Source organism: Notothenia coriiceps, unplaced genomic scaffold (assembly GCF_000735185.1).
Source record: "Notothenia coriiceps isolate Sejong01 unplaced genomic scaffold, NC01 NC01_scaffold00011003, whole genome shotgun sequence".
In the NCBI taxonomy this organism is placed as follows: Eukaryota; Metazoa; Chordata; class Actinopteri; order Perciformes; family Nototheniidae; genus Notothenia; species Notothenia coriiceps.
The window spans coordinates 18,266-42,431 of NW_011343704.1; the positions used below are offsets into that span (position 1 = coordinate 18,266).

General features: G+C 40.5%; 1 protein-coding gene across 1 annotated transcript in view; it reads right to left on the reverse strand.

Moving 5' to 3' along the window:
- Positions 1-991: 991 nt before the first annotated feature.
- Positions 992-24,166, reverse strand: part of LOC104946396 (amyloid beta A4 precursor protein-binding family A member 3-like) — a gene marked incomplete at its 3' end in the record, with an annotated part of 36,209 nt that continues 13,034 nt past the window's right edge. The window contains exon 11 of the mRNA XM_010772229.1: positions 992-1,130. Coding sequence (XP_010770531.1) covers positions 992-1,130 — 139 coding nt within the window. The remainder of the gene's footprint in view (positions 1,131-24,166) is intronic.

A 24,166-nucleotide genomic window follows, 5' to 3' on the forward strand; every position in this document is an offset into this window, starting at 1 on the left:
TTCAATATCCAGAAGACAAGGAGAAAACAGATAAGACAAATGCATATTAAGGAACTGCTTTAAATCATTTCAACCTGATACACCACTGTTCTTCAGTATGTATTATTCTGGTGTTACAGTTTCTGTAACAGGTCAAAACTTGACAAGTGACTGAAAACGGCTGGTATATTTTAACATTTCTAAAGATAAGTAGCTTTGCCTTTCTCTGGTTTCAATCACAAAAAAAGGAATAAGAAAGTGGAACCACTTTGAGGAAGGATCGTGTGAACTTTTCACTCGCAAATACTTTTAAAAGAAAACCAATGGTTGGCAGCTATTACTGTAGCAATCCGCATGCTGGAGAAACTGTTGATATTCTGACGGCATGAGATATTTTTAAGCAGGGGCTGTTAGAAGCTCTCCTTTTGTGCATTCAAGAATGCTCTATATTTTAAATACCATTTGTGATTACCTGTGTAAAACATGAGATAAAAATACTTCCACAATACATTCAGAGGTTGTGATTAAACATTCGATTTTCTTGACTGTCTTTTGATTTCATTTAACTTGGGTTGAGTAGAGAAATAGATGAGAACAAAACAGAGTTCCCCGGTTTTTGTAACCTGTTAGCATATCTGCTTGTGTTACTTTATGGTACACAATTTATCTCAGAGAAACTCAACAATTGGTTTATGTTTCACCAAAGTGTGATGAATCTGATAATATCAGTACCTTGGAACATCCTTATCTGTATTCATTGTGCACATTTAATACTCAAACGTTTTAAAAGATCCTGCCAAAAGTCTGTACATTTCAGATCTCCAGCTTTTACTTTGATTTTCAATATGTTTGTGATTGGAGGCTGTTTATCTATGCCACAGTGTACAACTGTGCACATGCTGTACAATTTGAAGGCCGTTTTGCAATTGAGCAAACAACCGATTCAGTTTCACACGTATAACAAAAGCTGCACAGCTTCCTTTTCACATATATATGCTGCAGCCTTTCTTACCCCACATAGCCTGACTCTCTCTTGGGCGTGTGTCCAGATGGTTGGAGAGTGTGAGCTGGGGGAACAAAGCCGATCATTGGCTGGTCAAGCTCTGACTGGAAGGGGTTTAGGGCGGGGGCTTCGGTGGCTAGCGAGCCAGCTGAGCACAATCATAATAAGGTCACACTGCCAGGGACTCAGTAAAGTACAGAGAGTACAGCAATAGCGATGTCATAGAGATCCCTCCCTAGGTAGCCCTGAGTGACTGCACATGGGAATCTCACTATGTTGTGCATGTGTGGTTACGATCCAAAAAGGAGACACCAGATGTTGGAGAGAGTACAATTCATCTAGGAATTATTGCTATGTACTTTCTATTAACTATGGCTATGTATAGTGAACTGTTTTATCACACTTTGTATGACTCATTAAGAGAACAGATTTGTTCACGTAATGGTGAAAAGCAATACTCACTGTGAACTTGTAAAAGTCACTTGTGGATCTTTAGCAAAGGATCACAGTAGAATGGAAGATATTGCAGACTCTCTCTAACAGGCTTCCTCCTTTTAAATAGTCTGCCGCTCTCACTAGGTTGCAAAAGGCCACCATGCGACATGTCGTTGCTTCTGAAGAAAGGCTCAGCAATTGTGCTTCTGCATACAGTTAGACACAGGACCAGTGGCGTGGGAAAATGCTTGACTTACTACATGTAGTGGAGTTATACCTCGGAGCCGGTTTGCAATGGCTCACATCGTTATTTTCCAGGCTGGAGTCGGCAGGGGGTTGCTACCTGGAGTATATTATATTTCTCCAATTGATCCCGCGTCATACTGACTGCCGCTCCATCACTCAGCCTGCAGGCTGCTTAGTTACAGCTCCAGCCAGTCACACAGAAATAACAGATTGCTAAGATCTGTTTGTAGCAGGGGACGTGCGAGGAGCAGAGCTGCAGTGACCGAGACAGCTGGGGGTTTTATATATTCTATTTTATCTTCACTTCGATCCAACTTTTTTCTCATAGCCTCATCTGTGTTGAGCTGACAGATTCTCAACATGCTTAATGCTAGTACTGTACATACATTTCACTTTGGGAATCAATTGTAGTACCGAACACAATAATAACTGATCAAGAGCATCATCAATCATACAGCAGCAATAAATTACACACCATTAACGAAGGACATTTGACTTTTCTCTAGAGTTTAGAAAGTTTATGGTCCAGGATGTGAGAGCCCCTCCTCAGACTGTTTGTCTGTGGAAAGAGTGTGTAGCCAGTATTTGGCAACACGTTTAAAAGTAAGATAATAAAAACACAATACAGTACCATGATATCCATTAAGTTCATGTGGTCTAGGCTAAAAAGTAACTTTTGGGGGCAAAATGCACATTTCAAAGTATGAGTACCAGAAATATACAGTTTAAAAATGTAAATGATTCCTAAGATGGGTCTTCCCTTTTTCTCATAGTTCCCCTTTATTGTTGGGTACAAAAAAATACATCAAAGTAGGATTTCCCCTTCCCTCTCAGTTCCGTGTTTCTCTTTGTGCCATGTCTGATCTGCCCCCGCTGAGAGTTTTTAGCCATCACAGCATAATAATGTGTAAGTCTTACAACCCCAGGGGGGGTGGGGGGGCATTGTAAGCTTATGAGTAATAACTTAAATTCTCCCTTAGGGATCGAGCTACTACCTTTGCAGAGATTATTTTTACAGTCTGTGAGAATGGTATACCACGACAATGGACTAGAAATGAAACACTCAATATGTGCTTGAAGTGCAGACTTTAATTTGAGGGTATTTACATCCAAATCATGTGAATAGTGTCGGAATTACAACACATTTTATATGTGGTATCTCCCTTTTTAAGGGACCAAAAGTAATTGGATCATAATCATAAATCAAATTGTCACTTTTAATATTTAGTTGCACATCCTTTGCAGACGCTGGGTTTTGTCCCTGATGCTCTGCCAGGCCTCTACTGCAGCTGTCTTCAGTTCCTGCGTGTTCTTTGGGCAGTTTCCCTTTTAGTTTTGTCTTCAGCTAGTGAAATGCGTGCTCAATTGGATTCAGGTCATGTGATTGACTTGGACATTTCAGAACATTCCACTTCTTTGCTTAAACAAACTGTGGTTGCTTTCGCGGTATGCGTCGGGTCATTGCCCATCTGCAATATGAAGCGCCGTCCAATGAGTTCTGAAGCTTTTGGCTGAATATGAGCAGATAATATTGCCTGAAAGACTTCAGAGTTCATCCTGATGCTTTTGGCAGCAGTCACATCATCAATAAATACAAGGGAACCAGTCCCATTAGCAGCCATACATGCCCACGCCCTAACACTACCACCCCCATGCTTCACTGATGAGATGCTTTGGATCATGAGCAGTTCCTTCCCTTCTCCATACTCTCCTCTTCCTATCATTCTGGTACAAGTTGATCTTTGTCTCATCTGTCCATAGGATATTGTTTCAGAACTTTTAGATGTGTTTTAGTAAACTCTAATCTGGTCTTCCTGGTTTTGAGGGTCACTAATGGTTCACATCGTTTGGGGAACCCTCGGCATTTACTGTCTTGATTTTTAACTTTGACACCTCCTGGAGAGTTTTCTTGATCTAGCCAACTGTTGTGAAGGGCTTTGAGCTCACCAGTGCGTTATTTCTTTTTAAGAATGTAACACACTGTTGATTTGGCCACAGCTAATGTTTTTGCTATTCCTCTGAAGGGTTTGTTTTGATGTTTCAGCCTACTGATGGCTTGCTTCACTGATAGTGACAGCTCTTTAGACTTCCAATTGAAGATTGACAACGACACATTCCAAATGCAAATACCACACTTGAAATGAACTCTAGACCTTTTATCTGCTCATTGTAAATGAACTAACAAGAACATATCACACACCTGGACATGAAACAGCTGTGCAGCCAATTGTCCAATCACTTTTGGTCCCTTAAAAAGGAGATACCACTTATAAAATGTGTTGTAAATTAAAGCTGAAAGTATGCACTTAAAGCACATGTTTAAAGTCCATTGTGGTGTACTCAGGTGGTGTATAGAGCCAAAGTTATGAAAATGGTCTTAATGTCCAACATTTTTGGACCTGACTGTATTTCTTCATGTGTGATTTTGTTATCCTCCACATTTTTCCACTTTTTCATTTGTCAGTGTCTGGTTACTTTAGAGAACATATTTACACTGTGAGGTGTTCAAAACTACACAGACATGACGAACATTAGATTCAGTGGAGTTTACAATTATCTAGGATATAATTTTTTGTAATGAACACCGCAAGTAAGAAAGAAATCATAAAAAAGACGCTTCTTATAACTCCAGAACATGAATGAGAGTATTGGTGTTTCTTTAATTGTTAAAGTAATCTGGTGATATTTTATGTAAATATACAAATCGAATACAAACAGGAAATGCTAATAGCTGATTCATCATACTTTAAATGTTTACAAAATGTAAACAAATGTAGGCTAAGTTACGTTTCTCAGCTAGCCAACATGCCCCTTTCAAACCAACGCGGTTCCAGGGCCGGTTCGGAGCTAGAGCCTGATAGGTACCGGTTTTTCCTGTTCACACCGCAGCGGAGCCGGCTCTAAGCACCGAAAACCGGTGTTTACCAAACACCAAAAAAAATCGGTCTAGAAGCAAGAACCGCATACATCACGCTTACGTCGGAGGGGGGCACGATTAACCTGAGCTAACAGTTTATGGCGAGTACGGCAAATACAAGTTGAAACAAGCAGTAGGGCTGAGCAAAGTGACTAGAACGCAACCACACACTTTATAAAGTCAGGGTCCTTGAACACAACATGAGCCTAACGTGTCATCACGTGGTATATGTCTCGCCTGACAGGGGTGTATTTCTGACGGAGAGCACCAGAACGTCGCTCCGGCACTTCCAAAAATTGCAGTACCCATAATGGAGAGCAGGCAGACGTTTTGTTTTTGTATCATAGCAGCTATCGGATGGAATCAATACATGGGCCGCACAGGTTGTCATTTCCGACTGTGTGACACGAAAAAAATGATGAAATCGTGTTGGTGAACACGAATCAATAGATTAATTTCGTGACTCTAACACCAAATGCCGTGAGACTGTGTTGGTTAGCAACAAGTAGTCAAGTTATAGTCAGTTTAGCTTCGGTTGCTATGCTAACATCACCCATTTTATACCAGAGAAACTTTCATAACAGCGTTGTGATGCCAAACAGCGTCAATTCATACCGAAACAAATTCATTTATGGGGAACTGGGGATATGTATCAGCTGCTTGTGTGACAGACAGTCAGACAGTGAATACTTTACAGTGGCCGCTGCCGTGTGAGTTAACGGGAGAATAAACTCCCGTGGAAGAGCAGCCAGCACTGCAGCGGTCGGTAAATGCCGCTGAAACACATTAATAAACAATGAACCACGGCACTGGAGAAAACTATAAGGTTGGAGAAGTCGTTATTTAATTTAATCTGGCTTCGTGACGTCATGACGCAGCAGCGGCATCACCTGTCGGGCTCTTGGTGGTATGAACAAAACGGGGGCTGAAAATAAAAACCGGTTCCGAACCAGAAGAGCACTAGCACGGAGCTAGAATGTTGGTGTGAAAGGGGCATAACTGACTCCATGGGCACATTAAACTTCCTGTTTACATCTCCGAAAGCTGGCAGATGTTAGAGGATGGGGTGACTGCATGTATCAATGCAAATCAACCCATACATGTCTTAAGTAAAAACAATTCAAACTTCCACATTGAACACACGTGTTCAGAGATTGTCATTTGAAATGAAATGCTCAGTTGTTGGTGTCAGTGTTGACCATATCTACACAATACCTCCCCACAGGCCATTGATCAGCTGTGGGAAAGTGCCTGTATAGTGCCTGTTAGAGTCTTCCTTCTTCTTTATTTGAAATGGCTCATCATCGCGGCTAGCAGACAAAGATTATCCTCTCCCTCCGCTTCAGCACTGTGGAGGGTAACAGCTACCTGCGGGCAAGTGGAGGCCTCTCCTTCCTCCTTACACAATTACAATTACTGTCAGTCTGTGCTTCTACGAGCACACAACACAAAAGGGAGAATTTTGCCTCTATTGTACCGAAGTGCTTTTGTTTGTACATGATAACAGCGGGACGCTCCGCCATCTGTGTCGTCAAACTGACTGACGTTAATGTTAAGACAGATCCAGCTATTAATATCCCGTCTATTGTTGGTTTTTATTTAAAAAAAGGATTCTGGCAATTGATTTTGTAGAGATTAATAAAATATCAACATCACATTTGGAGTTTTTCTTTAATCCAGTTGCTTACGATTTTGGCTACTACCAATCTTTTTTTTATGTAGGTAGCTTAAAGAAGTTGATATTCTTTTACTTCTAACCCTTTCTGGCCTCCATGAATTGTTTAAGCATCTCTCTGTGTTTAGACATCCTTAACAATAAGACTTTATGCTCTAAACACATTAAATTGTAGCTGCAGGCAGGTGTTATGTTTCTTTAAATGTGCCTTTTTATATGGTTATTTTGATCCACACTACTAGCCATTTGCCATGGATATTTTCCAATTCAAGTGGTTGTGTGTGGTTTCTTGCTGGTGTCTGTATTTGCAGAAAATAATATACAAACCTATTTTTAACATCAAATCCAGAAATCATTCATCATCCATGAGACAACAGTGGTTACATGTTATTGGATGTTTTTTCCTTTAAAGAATCCCTCAGTCTTGCTCTTAATCTGCGTCACACGCTAGCCATAGCTTCTTCTTAAGAGTGGAGAAAATCAAGATCCCCATAACTTCATTAGCTTACAAACTGTAACTAATATGGCCGCACAAACACAAACAGACACACACACAACTATGCATCTTACATCTAAGTGCTTCCTCTTGGTGCACATTTTGACTGATCATGTAAATGGCTGTCAGCACGGCCTTTTTATCTCTGACAGCTCAGAAATTAGCTCATCTTTGCTAATGTGACGTTGAAGCTACAAACATATTCCACCCTGATCCTTGCTCAGCCTGCTGCTTGGAGAATAACAACAGGATCTGACACTGGCTGAATGAAAAAGCCTGCAGGGCAGAGATGTACAGCTCACAATTTCATTCGTCCATCATGTGTTTCTTTTTATAGCGTCAATTTAGTCTTGTGAACCATATTCAAATGCGAGACAATACACAAACCATGTGTCAACACCTGCGCACTCCAACAAGTGCGCACTCACAAGCACATTGCTTAGCTAATGAGTGATCTTCCTCATGTTGACAGCGTGATGGGATGCGGGTTGGAGAATAGCAACAGGACCTGAGGGCAGGTTGGACAACACAATGTTCCTCTTGTAGCCGTCTGCCCTTTGAGCTCATGGTGCATTTGCTTTTCATGCGATCCCCTGTGACAACAAGTCTCACTGTTTCCCCCTTCTTTCATTCTTTGATTTTCTTTTTTCAAATTGAATCGATGTCACACTAGTTTCATCCTCAGTCATTAATTGACGCCAGTTTTACAAGAATGCCATCTCATCCGCACCAGTGTGTTTTATATGTCCTCAAATGAGATGGAGATGAAGGTAAAGTTCACTGATCAGGTTCAGCTGCTTATACTGAATTAGACTTTGCTGTCAGTTTGCTCAAAATGTTGACAAGTTGTTGAAGAAGTGAAATGGCCAGTGTGTGTTTGCTTGCAGGAGAGCATCGGGCCAGGTCTGTGCTTGTGTTGTAAAGAGGATGTTTGGCCTTTCTGCGATGTTGCATCCTGGCTGATGCTTCAAGGTTTGGTTGTTTTCTACCCTGCCCCTTGACCCCATCATAAACAACCCTATTTAAACTATTCAATCATGTCCTTTTTAAACGGTCTTGCTGGTATGAGGTTAGTGTATTTTGTGGCTTTTATTTTGTCTTTTTTTTTTATATCCCTGAATGGGCCACACTTTTTATATGAAAATAGATGCAATGCTGGACACCAGAAGATATAACTTATGGCTTGATTCACCTGGGCAGTTTAACAGTGAGACATTATTTATATGCTGGCTGCAGGGTGGGTGTGATAAAGTGGCTTATGTCATGGAGCAGCAGGGCTGTGGAAGAGATGGAGAAAGAAGGAAAGAGGAGCATGGAAGTGAAGCAGGGAGGTCGAGCAGAGGGCAGGCCGTGAAGACAGTTGTTTATTTAAGGACTCATTTATTTACCTGGACACAAAGCTCTTTGATAATTTACAAAATGTCTCCGTGTTGCTATCCTTAGTGGCCTGAATCAAGAGTCAATAATGTGTTCACTATGTTTAAGCTTTTTGTTTAGGGAACTATTCCAATAAAAAATGTGCACGGTTTGAGAACAGAATATTATATTATTCGTTTCGGGTAACCAAGTTTTATTCGGCTTGACAAGCATCATCTTCATTTGATCAACCACATGATGCAGCTGTAATTGCCCTTTGCGTTGTTCGAAATATAAAAGAGATGTTAGAATTTTCTCGCTCGCAACCATGACATAAAACCTCAAAGGTTGAAGAGGGACTATGAGGACAAGAAGACTGGCTATTGTCAACATTCAATTATACTATGTTTTGTATGTTTGTGCCAGTTCGCAACATTATGTTGTATTATGTTTACCATTTCTAAATACAATTTTCCAAAGTATAACACTAAATATACTTAAGTATTACTGAAATCTATGAAAACATCTTCAATCTATCAACTTATGTCAACCAAGATGCACGCAGCATGCACTTCTTGAATGAGTGGGTAACTACAATGGCCCCAAGGTGAATGAAAGATTACCCTATGATCAGGATCATGTCCCCAGACGAGAGAGAGAGAGAGAGAGAGAGAGAGAGAGAGAGAGAGAGAGAGAGAGAGAGAGAGCACAAACAGAAATAGTCATTCATCAAGAAACTTGTTTGCCTACATCTTGTATCGTGCAATTCATGGAAAAAGCGGGGACAAGACAAACTTGGGTGAAATACGAGATGTGGACAAGGACAGTAAACTGTGCAGAGAGCTGGGGGTTAGTGAACTTTTGCTTAACCTGAGTGAACTGCATTAGGTAGTAGTAATACATGGGCTCAGAACAGTCTCAATACACACATGCACACACAAGGATTCACACTTGTATTTCATGATCCGCAAAAGGATTCACACTTGTGTTTTTCAATGGACACACACAAATGTGTTCCGTTTCATATACGTTACTGTAAATACAAAAAAAATAAAGAAAAAAGTTTTACATATGTATTTTTGATCCACACATATTTGTTTTCCGTATAAAACCGCTGAACCTGCAAACACAAACCGCTTTCTGTGCATGGATCGCTGTGCATTCGTGTGTGGGTTTTTTGAGAGTCCCCGACGGTCACCCGATTCGTACTTGTAATTTTTGTTATCTATAGCCAATCAGATGTCTCCTCCATTCTAAGCCAATCACATGAGCGCGCCCCCACGAGGGTATAGATGAGAGTAACAAATGCGTCACTTCCGGGCAAAAATAACGGCTCCGCCCACTTTTGGGGGAAAACAATGCTGTCAGTTGAACGGCAGTCAATACAAATTCTGAAGTTTTTGCCAATCCGATCAGAAATGGAAGAAAACCGGAGATTTTTGGATCTTCAAAGAGCCCGATTCCAATGGCAGACAGGCAAACAATTGCATTAAGCCGTTAGAAATCGACGATCGGGCTCGATATATGGTTAAATATAGCAGTAGGCTATTTATTTTCATAGATGAGAGTAACATCTACGTCACTTTACGGCCCCGCCCACTTTTGGGGGAAACAACGGCTGTCATTTGAATGGCGATCGAGCCTGAAGGGCCTGAAGCCACAGAGATCTTCTGTTACTGTCCTTTCTTCTTAGAGGAAGTACAGAAACACGTAACTCTGGATTTGTTTTAATGTTTGAGGTGCAATAAACGACACAGCAGCTTTTTGGCATGATAAAACTATTATGTTTCGCCTCACTCATGAGAGTAACAGCTGGAGAAATTACAGCCTCGCCTACTGATTTGTATTTAAACCATATATCAAGACCGATTGTCGATTACCAATGATCGAATGTAATTGTTTGCCTGACTGGCCATCGTAATCGAGCTCTTTGAAGATCCAAGAATCCACAGTTTTCACATTTTTTTTAATCGGATGGGCAAAAACTTCAGAACTTGTATTGACCGCCATTCAAATGACAGCGTTGTCTTCCCCCAAAAGTGGGCGGGGCCTTAATTTTTGCCCAGAAATGACGTAGGTGTTACTCTCATCTATGATGTATTGCGTTCATGACGTAGCGCTCCATGTACGCATTTTGCGCTATCCGGAGCTGACAGGTCCATGGAGCCTGCCTGCAGGACGGATAAGGAAGTTGTTGTTGTTTTCTATTATATTATTTCACTATAGCTATGTGGACAGTGTCAAGGTCCAATCTTGACCAAATTAATCAATAGCTGGTGTAACTAAAATACAATATGTCTTTATTTATATAATAATAATAATAATAATAATAATATAAAAGATTGTATTTGCGTGCATTTCCTGTTCGGAAAGTGGCGATTTTATTTTGTAATTATATAATACTTGTAATAATGGTGCGTTCACACTGGACGCAATGCAAATAATTGCTCGAGTTTCACGTTTCACCGCGGCTGTCAGCTGTGTTTACTCGCCTCATTAATCTGAGTCAGCTTCTCGAGCCGTATCTGGCCGTGCAACACGTACATTGTTACATACTGTATGCATAAGTGTTATTTTAAACAACACATTAAGTTGACGAAACACTTGAGTCAAATATAATTTAAAGTCAGATCCACTCCATGATTCAAACACTCGGTCGTTTATTTTTGTTTTTTTACCAGCTGTTCTGTATTCACCTTGCAGGTGCAGGTATGTTGCTTTTATCCTGGATAAAGTGTTTAAGTCGTGGATGTTTAAAGTTTAACTTCTTCATATTTGTCTAATATTATAGTTTACTTTTCATTCAGGAAGTATGACGCTGCGCTGTCAGTACGCTTGTCCCTGTTTGTGATTGGTCAAATATTGCTAGCCCCGCCCCTTTCACAAGCACACACTCATAGCCGGACAGAGAAACCCTGGGTTGATTTACCAAGTTGATAACCAGCGTCGTCTGACCGCTTAGCGAGATCTCGTTTGTTAGGGTTAGTTCAGCCAGATGACTCAGAGATATCCAGGGTCTGTTGAACTGGCTTCGTAGTACAAGCCACTAATCGATCAGGCTAAGCTAACCTGTAGCTGCTCCGTCCACACTCACATCAATTTCATACAGACATAAATAAAGCAGCTGTAATCGCCATACAGGAAACACAAATTTAAATCAGAATAAGAATACCTTTATTAGTCCCACAGAGGGGAAATTTGCAAAACGGTTTTGCCTGCCGTTTTGTGAACACAAGCATTCATTAATGGTTCGGAAAGTGGCGCTGTACCTTAATAATATAAAAGATTGTATTTGCGTGCATTTCCTGTTCGGAAAGTGGCAATGTACTGAGAGTGGAGTGGAGGTGTCCTGAGATGGACCTGTCAGCTCCGCACAGCGCAAAATGCATATGAAGCGCTACGTCGTGGGGGCGCGTTCATGTGATTGGCTTAGAATGCAGAAGACATCTGATTGGCTATAGATAGAAAATATTACAATTACGAATCGGGTGACCGTCAGGGGAGTCTCAAAAAAAGCACACACGAATGCACAGCGATCCGTGCACAGAAAGCGGTTTTTGTATGCAGGTTCAGCGGTTTTAAACGGGAAAACAAATGTGTGGATCAAAAATACATATGCAAAACTTTTTTCTGTATTTGGATTGTATTTACACGTATATGAAACGGAACACATTTGTGTGTGAATTGAAAAACACAAGTGTGAATCCTGAAATACAAGTGTGAATCCTTATGTGCGTATGTGTGTATTATGAGAATGTTCTGAGCCCATAGTAATACTCTAGTCTGCACAAATGTAGTGAGACAGACAGGAGCCATGTGAATCAGCAGAGACACCACACTGTATGAATGTATCTCTTGACTGTCAACAGCAACTGGACCAGACTAGACTAGACTCTACCAACTAGGTTAGTGTCTCAAGAAAAACTATTAAAAACTGATTTAAATACAAAATTATTGATACTTGGCTAAATACAGTAAACAGTGAGAACAGTATGGAAATCAACTTGCACACACTTGAGATTTGTCTTGTGAAATGAAGGTGAAAGCATACATGTTTACTGATCTGAGAGCCAGCATCTAAACAGCAAATCTTCATCTCCTCCAAGACATTGAATGCACCCATCGAGATCACAGACTGTATTTTAAATGGATAAACTAAGACAGCAAATGACTATGTTGGATGTCTATTTCAAGTAAAGTCACTTGATATAACTGAAAACAAAGGATTTAAATCACATATTTTTTGTATTATTTGATATTAAAAAATTCGATTTAAGAAGGTGTGTTTGTAATGTTGAGTAAAATATGAATAGTTTTTATTCAGTTTAATGCTTTTTTTCCATTTATAATTCAGTCTGCTTTGATATTTACTGAAAATATGAAATATTGCTTTTGCAAATCAGTAATGTTAAGTACTATTTATGTTTCTTAACATAAACTTTCAGTCTTGTCCTTTCAAACCTACAAACCTGCTTTAGCATAATTGTGTGTGTGTGTGTGTGTGTGTGTGTGTGTGTGTGTGTGTGTGTGTGTGTGTGTGTGTGTGTGTGTGTGTGTGTGTGTGTGTGTGTGTGTGTGTGTGTGTCGTGCATGCCCTTTCGATTCTAGCGCTCACAGGGCTTTGGTGTAAAGAAGAGTGGCGAGAGTGCTTTGAATGGTGGGTGGCACTTCAGTTTCCTCACAGGAAGCGCTTACGTTGATGAATGGCAGTTTTTCCTCAGAGGAAAGAGTGGGTGAAAAGAGTTTGTGTTAAATTTCACCTTGTTGGCGTGGGAGCCAAATGAACATGCAGGCATATTCTGAGACCCTGGAGAATCTAAAGAAAACTCTCCCATCTGGGCATTAAAACACATCCGACACTCGCTGCCTGCTGCAGATTCTGCGCTGTGTTGCTGCAAGCTAATTGAGGACAACAAAGATGTTGATGAGAATTCAGGGCCATTGCAATATTGATTGTCGTGTTGTTGTTGCTGCTGCCTGGATGGCTGAAGTTGTATATACAAGTGGAGGTAATGGGAACATATCAGTCAGCAGAGGAGGATGTCTGCTGTTTCGATAGTTTGGTCCCTCCTCACACAAACACACTAATTTATAACCTCTCCCTCTGAGAGCTCATGGTGTTCTGAATAGTCTGGCAGAACAAATCCGTGAGGGCTTGGCTGTAAAACTACATTGCTTTTTTTTTACTTATCCTGTAAGAGGAATCTTTCTTAACTTTCCATAGATTGACTCATAGAACAGCTTTGAAGTTTTCCTCTGTTTTTTTATTTCAATAGCTGCAGGAAATGATGCGTATGACCAGATGCTGTGATTGGCATGGATAATATGACATACATTCTGTTTTTACAGATACATCTGTGTCTCAGTCCTAACAAAAAAGAAAACGTGTCTGGTTTAGAATCACTCTTGGCACTATAACTCTGTTAAATTATGCCTTTGAGGTTTTCATGGAAAACATCAACATGTTTGGAGTTGAGATGGTTCCACATCCTAAGTGACAGAGAGGTTTACCACAGCATAATTACAAAAATAATGTGTTTTGGAGGTTAGATGTTTTTTGACCAATAACACATACCTACCTGACAGCAAGAGTTGAATGAAATAGTAAGCAACTTCAACTTATCTCCTCAAGTATTGCAAGGGTTTTTCTGTACCTGCACTTTTAAGAGGAAAAACAATGAAGTAGTCTTACTTTTTTAGAGAACTTTTTACAACATGGTAACTTTTGATGTGTTTGTTTTAAACAGTTGTGCAATGCTTGCTGGATAACCAATCCTCCTGATTTCTCATGCAGCCATTCTCTACTCATAAATATGCCACGACTCTGCAGTGTGAGAAACAAAACATCTCTATTGGTCCCTTGTGGTTTGCCACTCCTGTATAAAAGGAGGACATATTATGCTCATTTTCAGATTCATATTTGTGTTTTGTGCCTCTACTGTGATATGTTTGTTCCATATTTTAATGATCAAAAAGATCTTTATTTTTATACTGGCTGTGCTGCAGCACCTCGTTTCAGCCTAGTCTGCTCTGATTGGTTAGCAGGCCGGCCCTGTTTTATCCCACCTTGGCTCAATAAGCACAAGCAAGAGAGATAGGGATTGGGCATAGGTTGAGCAGGCTGGAAAATAAACGGAGAGAGGAAACAGAGTTTGGGAGAACAAAGCAGTGTGTCAGAGAAATATATTGTTATTTTCTGATGGTTTCCAGTGTAAAGTACAAATAAATAAAACACCATGGGTAAAAAAGGTGTCAAATTGCCAGATCTTTTCAAATTCTGCTTAGTGAATACTGCATCCCGTACACTGGCCTCTCTGCCTGAGAGTTTAGCTAATCCTCAAACTTCTCCAAAAAGACAAATAGACCTGCTGCTCTTTATACATCTAGAAATGGTCATTGCCTTTATTGTAGAGACAGAGTGAAAAAGGGGAGACAGAGGGTAAATGGTCCCAGGCTAGATGGTTTCCCTGTTCTTTCGCTGAGGAACCAAGCCGCAGAACATGGGCTGCCAGCTCCTGCCCTAACCTCTGCGCTGTGATTGGCTAAACCCACTGACCAAAGTCTGACTTCATGAAACATCCCAAACACAACAAAATAATACAAAATAAGGGATATCTGAGAGGAATTATTTCTGTTAATGAGTTGTGGAATCAAACACTAGAAGCCAACATGGATTAATTCATTTCATTTGTAATTCATCAGTGTAATAAAATAAGTGCCTGGAGCCAAAGTGCGCCTGGGATAGAGAAGGAGAGAAAGAAAATGAACAAAATCTGTTTGCAGTAAATTAAGAATTGGACAACAAAAAGTATGTGTGAGTTTGAGAACTGCTTTGGAGAAGAACTCAAATTCTTTTTCCATCTGTTGGAAATGAATGGCGATAAAGATAAAAGGAGAGCAACAACAAGTGATCTCTGAAGGGTGAGCCAAGGTGAACGTTTCTGTGTGTGCTCATAAATACAAGATGGATAAAAGCGTCTAAAAAGTAACATGTAATGACAAAAGATCCCCTAACAATGTGTTGGAATTTAAATACATAACCAGAGACTGAAAAGGAATGAAACGTGACTACAGATTGAATCCACAGCTCTGTATAAACGTCACAAATGGCGTATGTATTGCCATCCTTTGTATTCAACATCCTATATTGCACTGTTTATTCGTCTCATGAGACAAAGGGAAGATGAGAGAATTGTCCTGCTGACATAATGACCTCCTGTGTAGTCTCTTTCCAAGTTAAAAAGTGCTTCACAGTTTACATTTTGAGAAAAGAAACACATTACTGAGCATTAATACAGGAAGTACAATATGTGATAATTATTCTGGTAAATCTCTCTAGTGTATGAATCTAAACGTTTGGCTCTTAAGTGGCATTCGGGAGATTCATAGTGGTTTAAAGCCACTGCTGGTATCGATGTATGAGTATGATATTGGATATTGCTCAGCGTGAGCAGACCTGCTGCAAAGGTCAGAGATCAGGTCATCAAATTGCTCATCAATCCCAACCTGAAAAGGATTTATTAGGTAATAAGGGATTGCAGATGAAGCCGAGAAGGTTAGAAGGATCCAGCCAAGAAGGATCCAGACGGAGAAATAAAGATCCTCACATATTTGTCTGGAGACTTCAGTCAGCATGTGGGTTCCTGCTGTTCTTCTTCGGGGTCCAGCCAGGAATGAGAGCTGCGCGATAAGCTCAACTTGGTCTCTGTCTCTCTGCTTTATGATAACATTAAGTCAGTCAGTAGTTCAAAGCTTGGTTCAGCCGTCATGGCACTTTGTAGCCTTTCGATTTGGCCCCACACTATCTATACGTATCTGTTTTCGATTGGACTTTCCTGGCATTCCACAGAAGTAATCTAGTTTTTCTAAGATTGATATTGAGAAAGAGACAAAAACAAGGCTTGAGCTTGTCTTGAGCAGACTGGACTTAAAAAAAAATCACCATGGTTTTAAGAGCTCAGCACATACTTTGTTGAGCATTATGTTACCAATACAGCCAACGGCCAGAGCAAGAACATAAATCCAAATCAAAAACAGTGGTTTGTTTTAGTATTTAAAGAATGTTTGGTCAATATGTGTTCATGAAATGGAACTTAAAATTGCTCTCTGGCCACATCTCTATCATCTCTGTGGGTGATGTCGTTCTACAACAAATGTCTGCTTAATGCAGGGACATTAAACTCTACATAGCATGACTATGAGAGCCATGCTTGTGTGGAAGTTTCATAAATATTGATATTACTTGACAAGATAACTAGAATAAAGAGAAATCTGTTCAGCTGACTTTCCCTTTCACCCTTCAGCTCTCTCTTAACCTTTTTGTTAATGCTCGGGTCCACGTGAAGAAAAAAGATAGCTTCCTCAGAAGCACCCAAGGTTGACTCACTTCCTCTTTTTGCTTTCTCTCTCTGTGACTCTCCGTCTGTGTCTAAGGTTTGTGGTGCTCCTCTTTAGAGTTTCCTGCTGTTACATGGTAACACGGAGCTGAAGGCAAGAGGTAAGGTTTTCTTTTGTTTTCTGTAGAAACCTGTCGTGTAATGAATGATCAAATGTGTGACGGCATTGAGAGTTTCTTGTAAAGAAAGGACAGTACAATTGAAAAAGTATTTTCATGCCCTGGCATTAGCATGTTCCGGTTATTCAGAGGGAAACAGCTGCTGGGAAGCATCTCATTCTGCTGTTGGAGGTGAGAATCAAGGCGCTAATGGTTGGCACACAGCGCCAGGAGCATCCACCTTAAAGAGCTGTTAAAGAGACACACAGACTAGTAAACACCACTTTGTCTCTGTCTTTTGGCAGCACTGTTTAAACCTTTAGCTCCCAGCATGCTCTTATGTGTGTGTCTGTGTAATACAGGATGGAACAGAGGGACAGTCTTGCAGCCACAATGGGTGTCACAGAAAGATTTCATGCTCTTCCTGTTCGGCTCCTCCTCCTATCAGCTGATAGTACGAGTGCTGATCCTCGCTGCTGACGCCCTCACAGATAAACCATGTGCATTTTGCTCATTTGATAAGCACTTTAATGTCTTTCGAACCTATTCCATGCTTAAGCCTTAGATTAACATTCACACTACAGCAAAGGTAATCGAGAATGTTGTGTTGTGTTGGGGAAATGTTATTATTTGAGACCTGTAGCTTTAACTTATTAAATTAAATTACTCATAACTAGCTTCAGTGGTGGAAAGTTACTAAGTACATTTACTCAAGTATTGTACTTTTTTTTTAAACTTTTTGTTTAGCCTTTATTTATACAGGTGAATCTCATTGAGACACAAGGTCTCATTCTCAAGAGAGACCTGTTCAGTGGTAACAACACCACACAAAGTTACAGACAGACAGGACACTAAACACAGAGGCAACAAAGTACTTGAGTACTTTGTTAACATATTTGTACTTTGTCGGAGTATTTCCATTTAATGATACTTTATACTTCTACTCCACTACATTTCAGATGATAAGAGGCACTTTTTAATCCACAACATTTATTTAACACACATTTACTCTGTACATATCAAAACACAAGATATGCTGATATGGCATAAAGCAGTACTGTACTGCTAACCTACACAGTATTTCAAGTATATTTACTCAGTACTAAATATGGTCCAAATTGACAAACTACAACATTTTAATGCAACTAAAATGTATTTATAATAACAACAATAATATGATACTGTAAAAATATATATTCTGCATAATGTGTACTATTGAAGTACAATAAGATTATACATCTTCTGCACTTAATATTATTCTGAAATCGACCGTTGTGCAGAATGAGTACTTTACTTTTTGTATTTTACGTGCATTTTGAATCAAATACTTAGGGGCATTTACTTGTAGTTGAGTATTTTAAGACCATAGTATTTTTACTTTTACTTAAGTAAAGGATCTGAGTACTTCTTCCAACATTGACTAGCTTTGTCAATCAGGACCAGCGAAACCTTTCAGCGATCAACAGCAGCAAAGAATATAGAACATCTCCAACCTCTATCCCATTTTACCATACTGATAAATATCATAGCACTACATTATGATAACAAAATCTGAAGTTACAGTATTATGCAAAGCTCTTGACTAATGTTTTGAACCAAGTTCTTATTGCGTTTGAGTTGATCAGCGCAGGGAAAGTTATTTTAAATGTGATAGTACGCCAAGTGTGGCTGTTGTGATTTCAGCTCACAGTTAAATGAAGCCATCTTTCAGGATTTAAGGCTCAAAGCTTTCTCTCCACAGAGAGGTGATTACTAACACTGTTCAATCATTTTCCTTCTTCCTCAAGCTCTGTAGTCTGAAGTCTCTGGTGGATAAGAACAAGCTGGAAGGTCAAAGGTTAAAGTTCAGTACTCATTGGTGTGTTATGAGAGCAGGAGCATTATAATAGGCTGACCGGATTAGTGGCTACAGTCTTAAACGTCTATAAGGAGTGGAATTATCCCTCTGAGCTCGTCCAACCTAAACATGGTGAACATGAACGCATCTGAGCGCAGCTACAGTATGAGGGATGATTTGGGCCATTACACACACACAAGTTTCTTCTGATGATTAGAGGAGATGTTTGTGGCCAGGTTATTCAGTTTATAATAAATAAACGTATTATTTATTCAAGCTCATCGGATCATAACACTGATAACTGAAGATCATTTGTTCATGTCATGCGATCTTCTTCAATTATTGCGCAATGTGCAAGATCACTGTAAAATATCAATTACTCACTAGCATCTGTTGTTTTCAGGGGGAAAGATGGTTAGAAGGAAGGTTTGAAATGGTAAAAGTAACGGAATCCTTTAAAGCCTGCATATTGTAAATCTGCAGTATGATTAAGGACATTCATGTTTAGATGCTGTGTGTAGGTCTGTTTGTGTCAATAACAATAACACACACACACGTACGTACGCACACACACACACACACACACGCGTAAGATTGGTGGGCGGTCGCGGTGTCGCGCACGGCCTACTCTTACAGACCGCACGGTCTAAACCGGGCGCCCGGCAGTCAACTACCAGTGATGTCATCTCCGTGTTTTGTGAGTTTAATTAAACTTTTACTGATGTTACACAGGGAGAAAAATCTGTTTCGTTAGAAGAGGGATACAGGAATGTCCTCACTGTTCCGGTGTTCCTGGTTATCTCTACAAATAAAGAGTGTAAGACGCACGGTATAAATACTCATCTCTTACCGACGTACTCTTTAGTCCTCTACATCTTTTACACTATAGGATTTGGTATAATACTTTGGATTTTATTAATCGTTTTATCCGGGGAAAGTCCAGTGTATTGTTACACGTGCCCCGACATCATTCTATGAGACACGACATAGATTGGACGGTCCGGTGTACATCAGTTGAGAGACTGATGTACACCATGTAATCTAACTCTACACATGATTGTCTTTCGAACGGTCACCTCACCCCTGCTTAATAGAATTCGAAGATCCTTAACATTTGTTTTTCCTACAACTTATTTCGGTGTTATTTAACTTGACTTGAGGGACTGTACATTCATGTTCGAGGGTTTTATTACTAAACCACTTACTTTGGATGTCATATGTCTACAAAGACCAAACGGAGATTCCGACGTCCGGAATCCACAACTCGGCCAGCACGCACTGACGAGACTTGTACAACTTCCGAGTTTGTCGGAGGAGACACCCGGTTGTCGAGACGCAACTCAAAATGATACAGAACAAATTTCCTGAACACAACCCAGTGACGATGAACAAAGGTCAGTTGTGTGGGTGAGTGAGAAGAGTTTTCACGTGTCAGTGACAGTCATTTTCTGACTCGCTATACTCATACGCCCTTCNGAAAGGGCATCAGGGGTACAATTTAGTTTTCCCTTTCGGTACTCCACGACAAAGTAAAACCTTTGCAATCTTAGTGCCCATCTGATGAGGCGGCTGGAGGTTTTGGTGGATGACAGAACCCATTTCAAAGCAGAATGATCTGTAATGACTGCAAATGCTTTAGCTCCAGGTAATGTTGCCATCTCTCCAAAGCCCAAATTATTGCAAGGCACTCCTTCTCTGTGACAGAGTAGTTCCTTTCAGCTCTGTTTAGGGTTCTGCTGGCATAGGCGAGAACTATTTCTGTCCCAGCTTCCGTTTTCTGAGTCAACACCGCTCCAAGACCTATACCACTTGCGTCTGCATAGACAAAGAGAGGACAATCTGGATTTGGGTGACCCAAGATAGGCGGAGAGATCAAACTGGACTTCAGTTGATCAAAGGAATGCTGGCATGCTTGATTCCAGAGGAAAGGTCTCTCTTTTTTTTCAGGTCGTTCAGAGGCTGAGCAATTTTTGAGAAGTCGGGTAGAAATGTATGATACCAGCCTGCTAGTCCCAAGAACCTCTGTACTTCCTTGAGATTAGTTGGTGCAGGGTAGGATCTTATTGCTTCAACTTTGTCAGGATCCGCACTGACTCCTTCTCCAGAGACAATATGGCCAAGAAATCTGATTTCTTTCATACAGAATCTGGACTTTTTTAGGTTGACTGTCAGATTGGCTTTGTGAAGTCGATCCATTACAGTCTGCAGACGCTCAAAATGCTGAGTCACAGATGACGAATAAACTATTATGTCATCAAGATAGACCAGGCAGATTACTCCCCGCAGGCCATCTAAGACTTTCTCCATTAGCCTTTGGAAGGTGGCAGGAGCATTCTTTAGACCAAAGGGCATGACATTGAAATGATGCAAGCCACAGTGAGTGACAAAGGCAGTCTGTGCTTTACTTTCTGGATCTATCGGTACTTGCAAGTACCCACTGTTTAAGTCAATGGAGAAAAGGGAAGCTCCAGAAAGTGATTAGAGGATTTCATCAATGTTTGGTAAAGGGTATGCGTCAGTTTCTGTGACAGCATTAACTTTCCTAAAATCTACACACAAAATCGGTGGCCTCCATCTTTCTTTGGTGGCAGAACTACAGGAGATGCCCATCCAGAATGGGAAGGTTCAATGACTCCTGATATAATCAACTCTCCTAATTGTTCTTCCACAATGGTTTGCTTCACAGGGGACATTCGGTAGGCCCTTTGCTTGATTGGCACACAGTTTGTGGAATAGATGGTGTGCTTCAACACATCGGTTTTACCAGGCTGATTTGTGCAGACCTGGGGTTTAGACTCAAGGAGCTGTCGTAATTGTTTCTTTTCGCCATCCTTTAAGTTTGCATCTGACACAGCGATGTTGATGTAATCTTTGACTGCCAGTCGCACCGGTTCCAAAGAGAGAAAGGGTGGTGGAACGGAGCTTATTAAGGAAAGACTTTGCCCTGGCTGATGCAGTGTTTTTTTTTTGGATATCTATTCCAAGGGATGTTGGCATTCCCTGGCTGGAAGGGGTAGATAACAGAGGGGTTGGACTTAAAGCAATACTCTTCATCAGCCACGCTAATTATCATTCCAGTATCTGAAATGAAATTTAGAACAAGGACCACACCATAGGCTAGACTAGAGCTTTGGGCCCAAGGACAGCTATAGGGAAAGTGGCCACTTGATTTTGTAGATTTACCGAGAGGTTTCCCCATCCAATGGGAGTGGCTGCTTCACCATTTGCCAGATACAAAGGACCTTCTTCCAATGGCTGGAGGTCGACATTTGATCCCTTTAACTCCATCCAGAGATACTCATGAATGAGAGTGTAGCTGGCTCCTGTGTCAACTATTGCTTTTCCACGCCAGGTACCTATGGAAATTGGTACAACTAGCTGTTGGGGACTATAAGAGGTACCCAGCTGATTGTTTGTAGAAGTGGAATTTGACACATTCGACTTTTCCTGCTCTTGTGGGGTGATTGACCGTTCTTTTTTTTTCGATTTTACAACTGACACTGAACCATTTCCAGGCATCCCTTTTTGTTTGGAAAAACAAAATTCCCTCTGAGAATGTATTTTCTGTTAAGTAAGCAAAGTCTCCCACCACTGGAACGAAGTTCCCCTCGTGTTTTTTAATTTTTTTAAATAGATTTTATTTTCATTTAAATTATTTAGAAAAAGAAAATCTATTTAAAAAAAAAAAAGAAAAAAAAAAAGGCTTCTTTGCATTGTGATTTACTTCCATGGTTATTGATAGCCCAGTGATGCCTTTTTGAGTATCGGTAAAACAACAGTTGAGCTCCTGTTGAATTTCTCCTTGCAATTGTTCCATCATGAAGCGCATCTGTGATAGTTGCGAGGTTTCAGATTTTTTCAGTTCCTCTTCCACAACCATTTTGATTCATTTCAAAATGTTATCCATTTCTCTTTCCATACGTTCTTTATGAGATGCAGTATTTGTGATGAGTTGACAATGATTTGCACTTATTTGATCTGAAAGACTCTTGAGATGTTCTTTCGTGGAATCCTGTACTCCCCTCAAACTCATTGTGAGTTCTTTTATTGACCAACTTTGTTCACCCATTTCTTTATGTAGCATGTCCCAATCTTGCTGGTGTTTTTCTGCAATCTGATTCAAACCTCGGGCAGGAGTAGGGATATATGCTGGAAGCCCATGCTGAGACTGAGATAGTGAATGTGGTGAGGAAGATGAAAGACTTAGGGCACGCTCTCCTGTTTTAGATGAGTGATACATCTTCAGTTTCCCACGCAAGAGATTGATTGACAGGGTCTAGATGAGGATTAGATATGGGCCATGGGTGACTATGGCTGTCAGGTGTCCCTATTAAAGGCTGAGCTGGAGTTAGAAAACAAGTCTGCAAGTGTGCACTAAAAGCACTACCTGCACCATAAGTGAATGTTGGGGTTTGAACATCAGAGGCTTCTATGGGCCTTTTTGAATGACATGCTGTCCTCCTTTTAACAGCACACAGGTGCCAATCATTTCCTTGATTGGTTTCCTCCGGCTTGATTAGCCACTCCCCTTTTTCTCAGGGAACCTGTAGGAGAGGGTTTACCTTTTCCCCTGTCCTGCTACAACAGTGGTTCTCAAAGTGGGGGGAGGCATGACAGGGGGGGGGCGCGAGAGACCAGGAGGAAAAATGGTTATTAAAAAAATAATAATAATTCATATTTTTAAAAATTATTGATTCGAAAATAATATGATGCAGTAGAGTACTGTTACGTCTGGGTCTCTGTGTTTCATTAAAGCTCGGCTCTGTGTGTGTGTGGAACGAGCCATTTTGTGTGCGTGCGCGCGCGCGCGAGAGAGAGAGAGAGAGAGCACCGGTACCGGATATCGTTGTTGTTAACTTCTGGTGCTAGCGAGCTACGCTAACGGATATAAGGAGTTTTTTCAACAACAAAGTGGAAGAGAGTCCTCTCCTGTCAGACTGAGAGACTCAGTGAGCTAAAGGACTCTCTCAGTGTTATCTCAGTGGGTCTCAAACGTTTTGGTCACCATTAATGTAAACAATTATTTCCGAGGCAAACGTTTATATGATCATTATAGTTATAAAAAAAAAGAGAATAAATGAAAAACAGGTATGAAATACTATATGACAGTAAAATAAAGTTTAAAAGGGGAGTGATATGTAAAATATCCATAAAGAATGGGAGTTAAGAGATGTATCCATAGATCTCTTCATTCTGCTCTCAAAGTGCACCAGATTGATGCTTTTAACTTCAATATTCAAAAATCTTCCCGGGGGAGCTTGCCCCCGGATCCCCCTATGTGAGGTCCACACACCACAATAAGATTAACGTTACATTAAGGTAGTACGCAAACTATTATTTCACGACGGAAAATAAGAAACACTTATAGCAATGTTCTATCAAATAATGAATTAAAGACAGTACTTCCGAACATCGTGTCACCAAAGAGTTTGAAAAAGACAGTCGGGGGGAAACCTCTTTTTTTTTCTCAGCCCTGGGGGTAGTCGTTCAGTCCGAGTCACCGCCGCGGTCTCTAAATAAAAAACCCCACGACACGCCCTTATCGAACTGCAAAGTATCTCCCACGAATTTGTAAATCCCAAAGAGGTAATTACATAACCAGCGATGTCACCTTAAAAGATTGACGTCTGTTAGGGGTGCGTACATGTGTTGATGAGCGTTGACAATGTTACTTACGAGCTATTATCAGTGGCCGTATTATGCCACAATGGTCGTCCCCATTTCACGA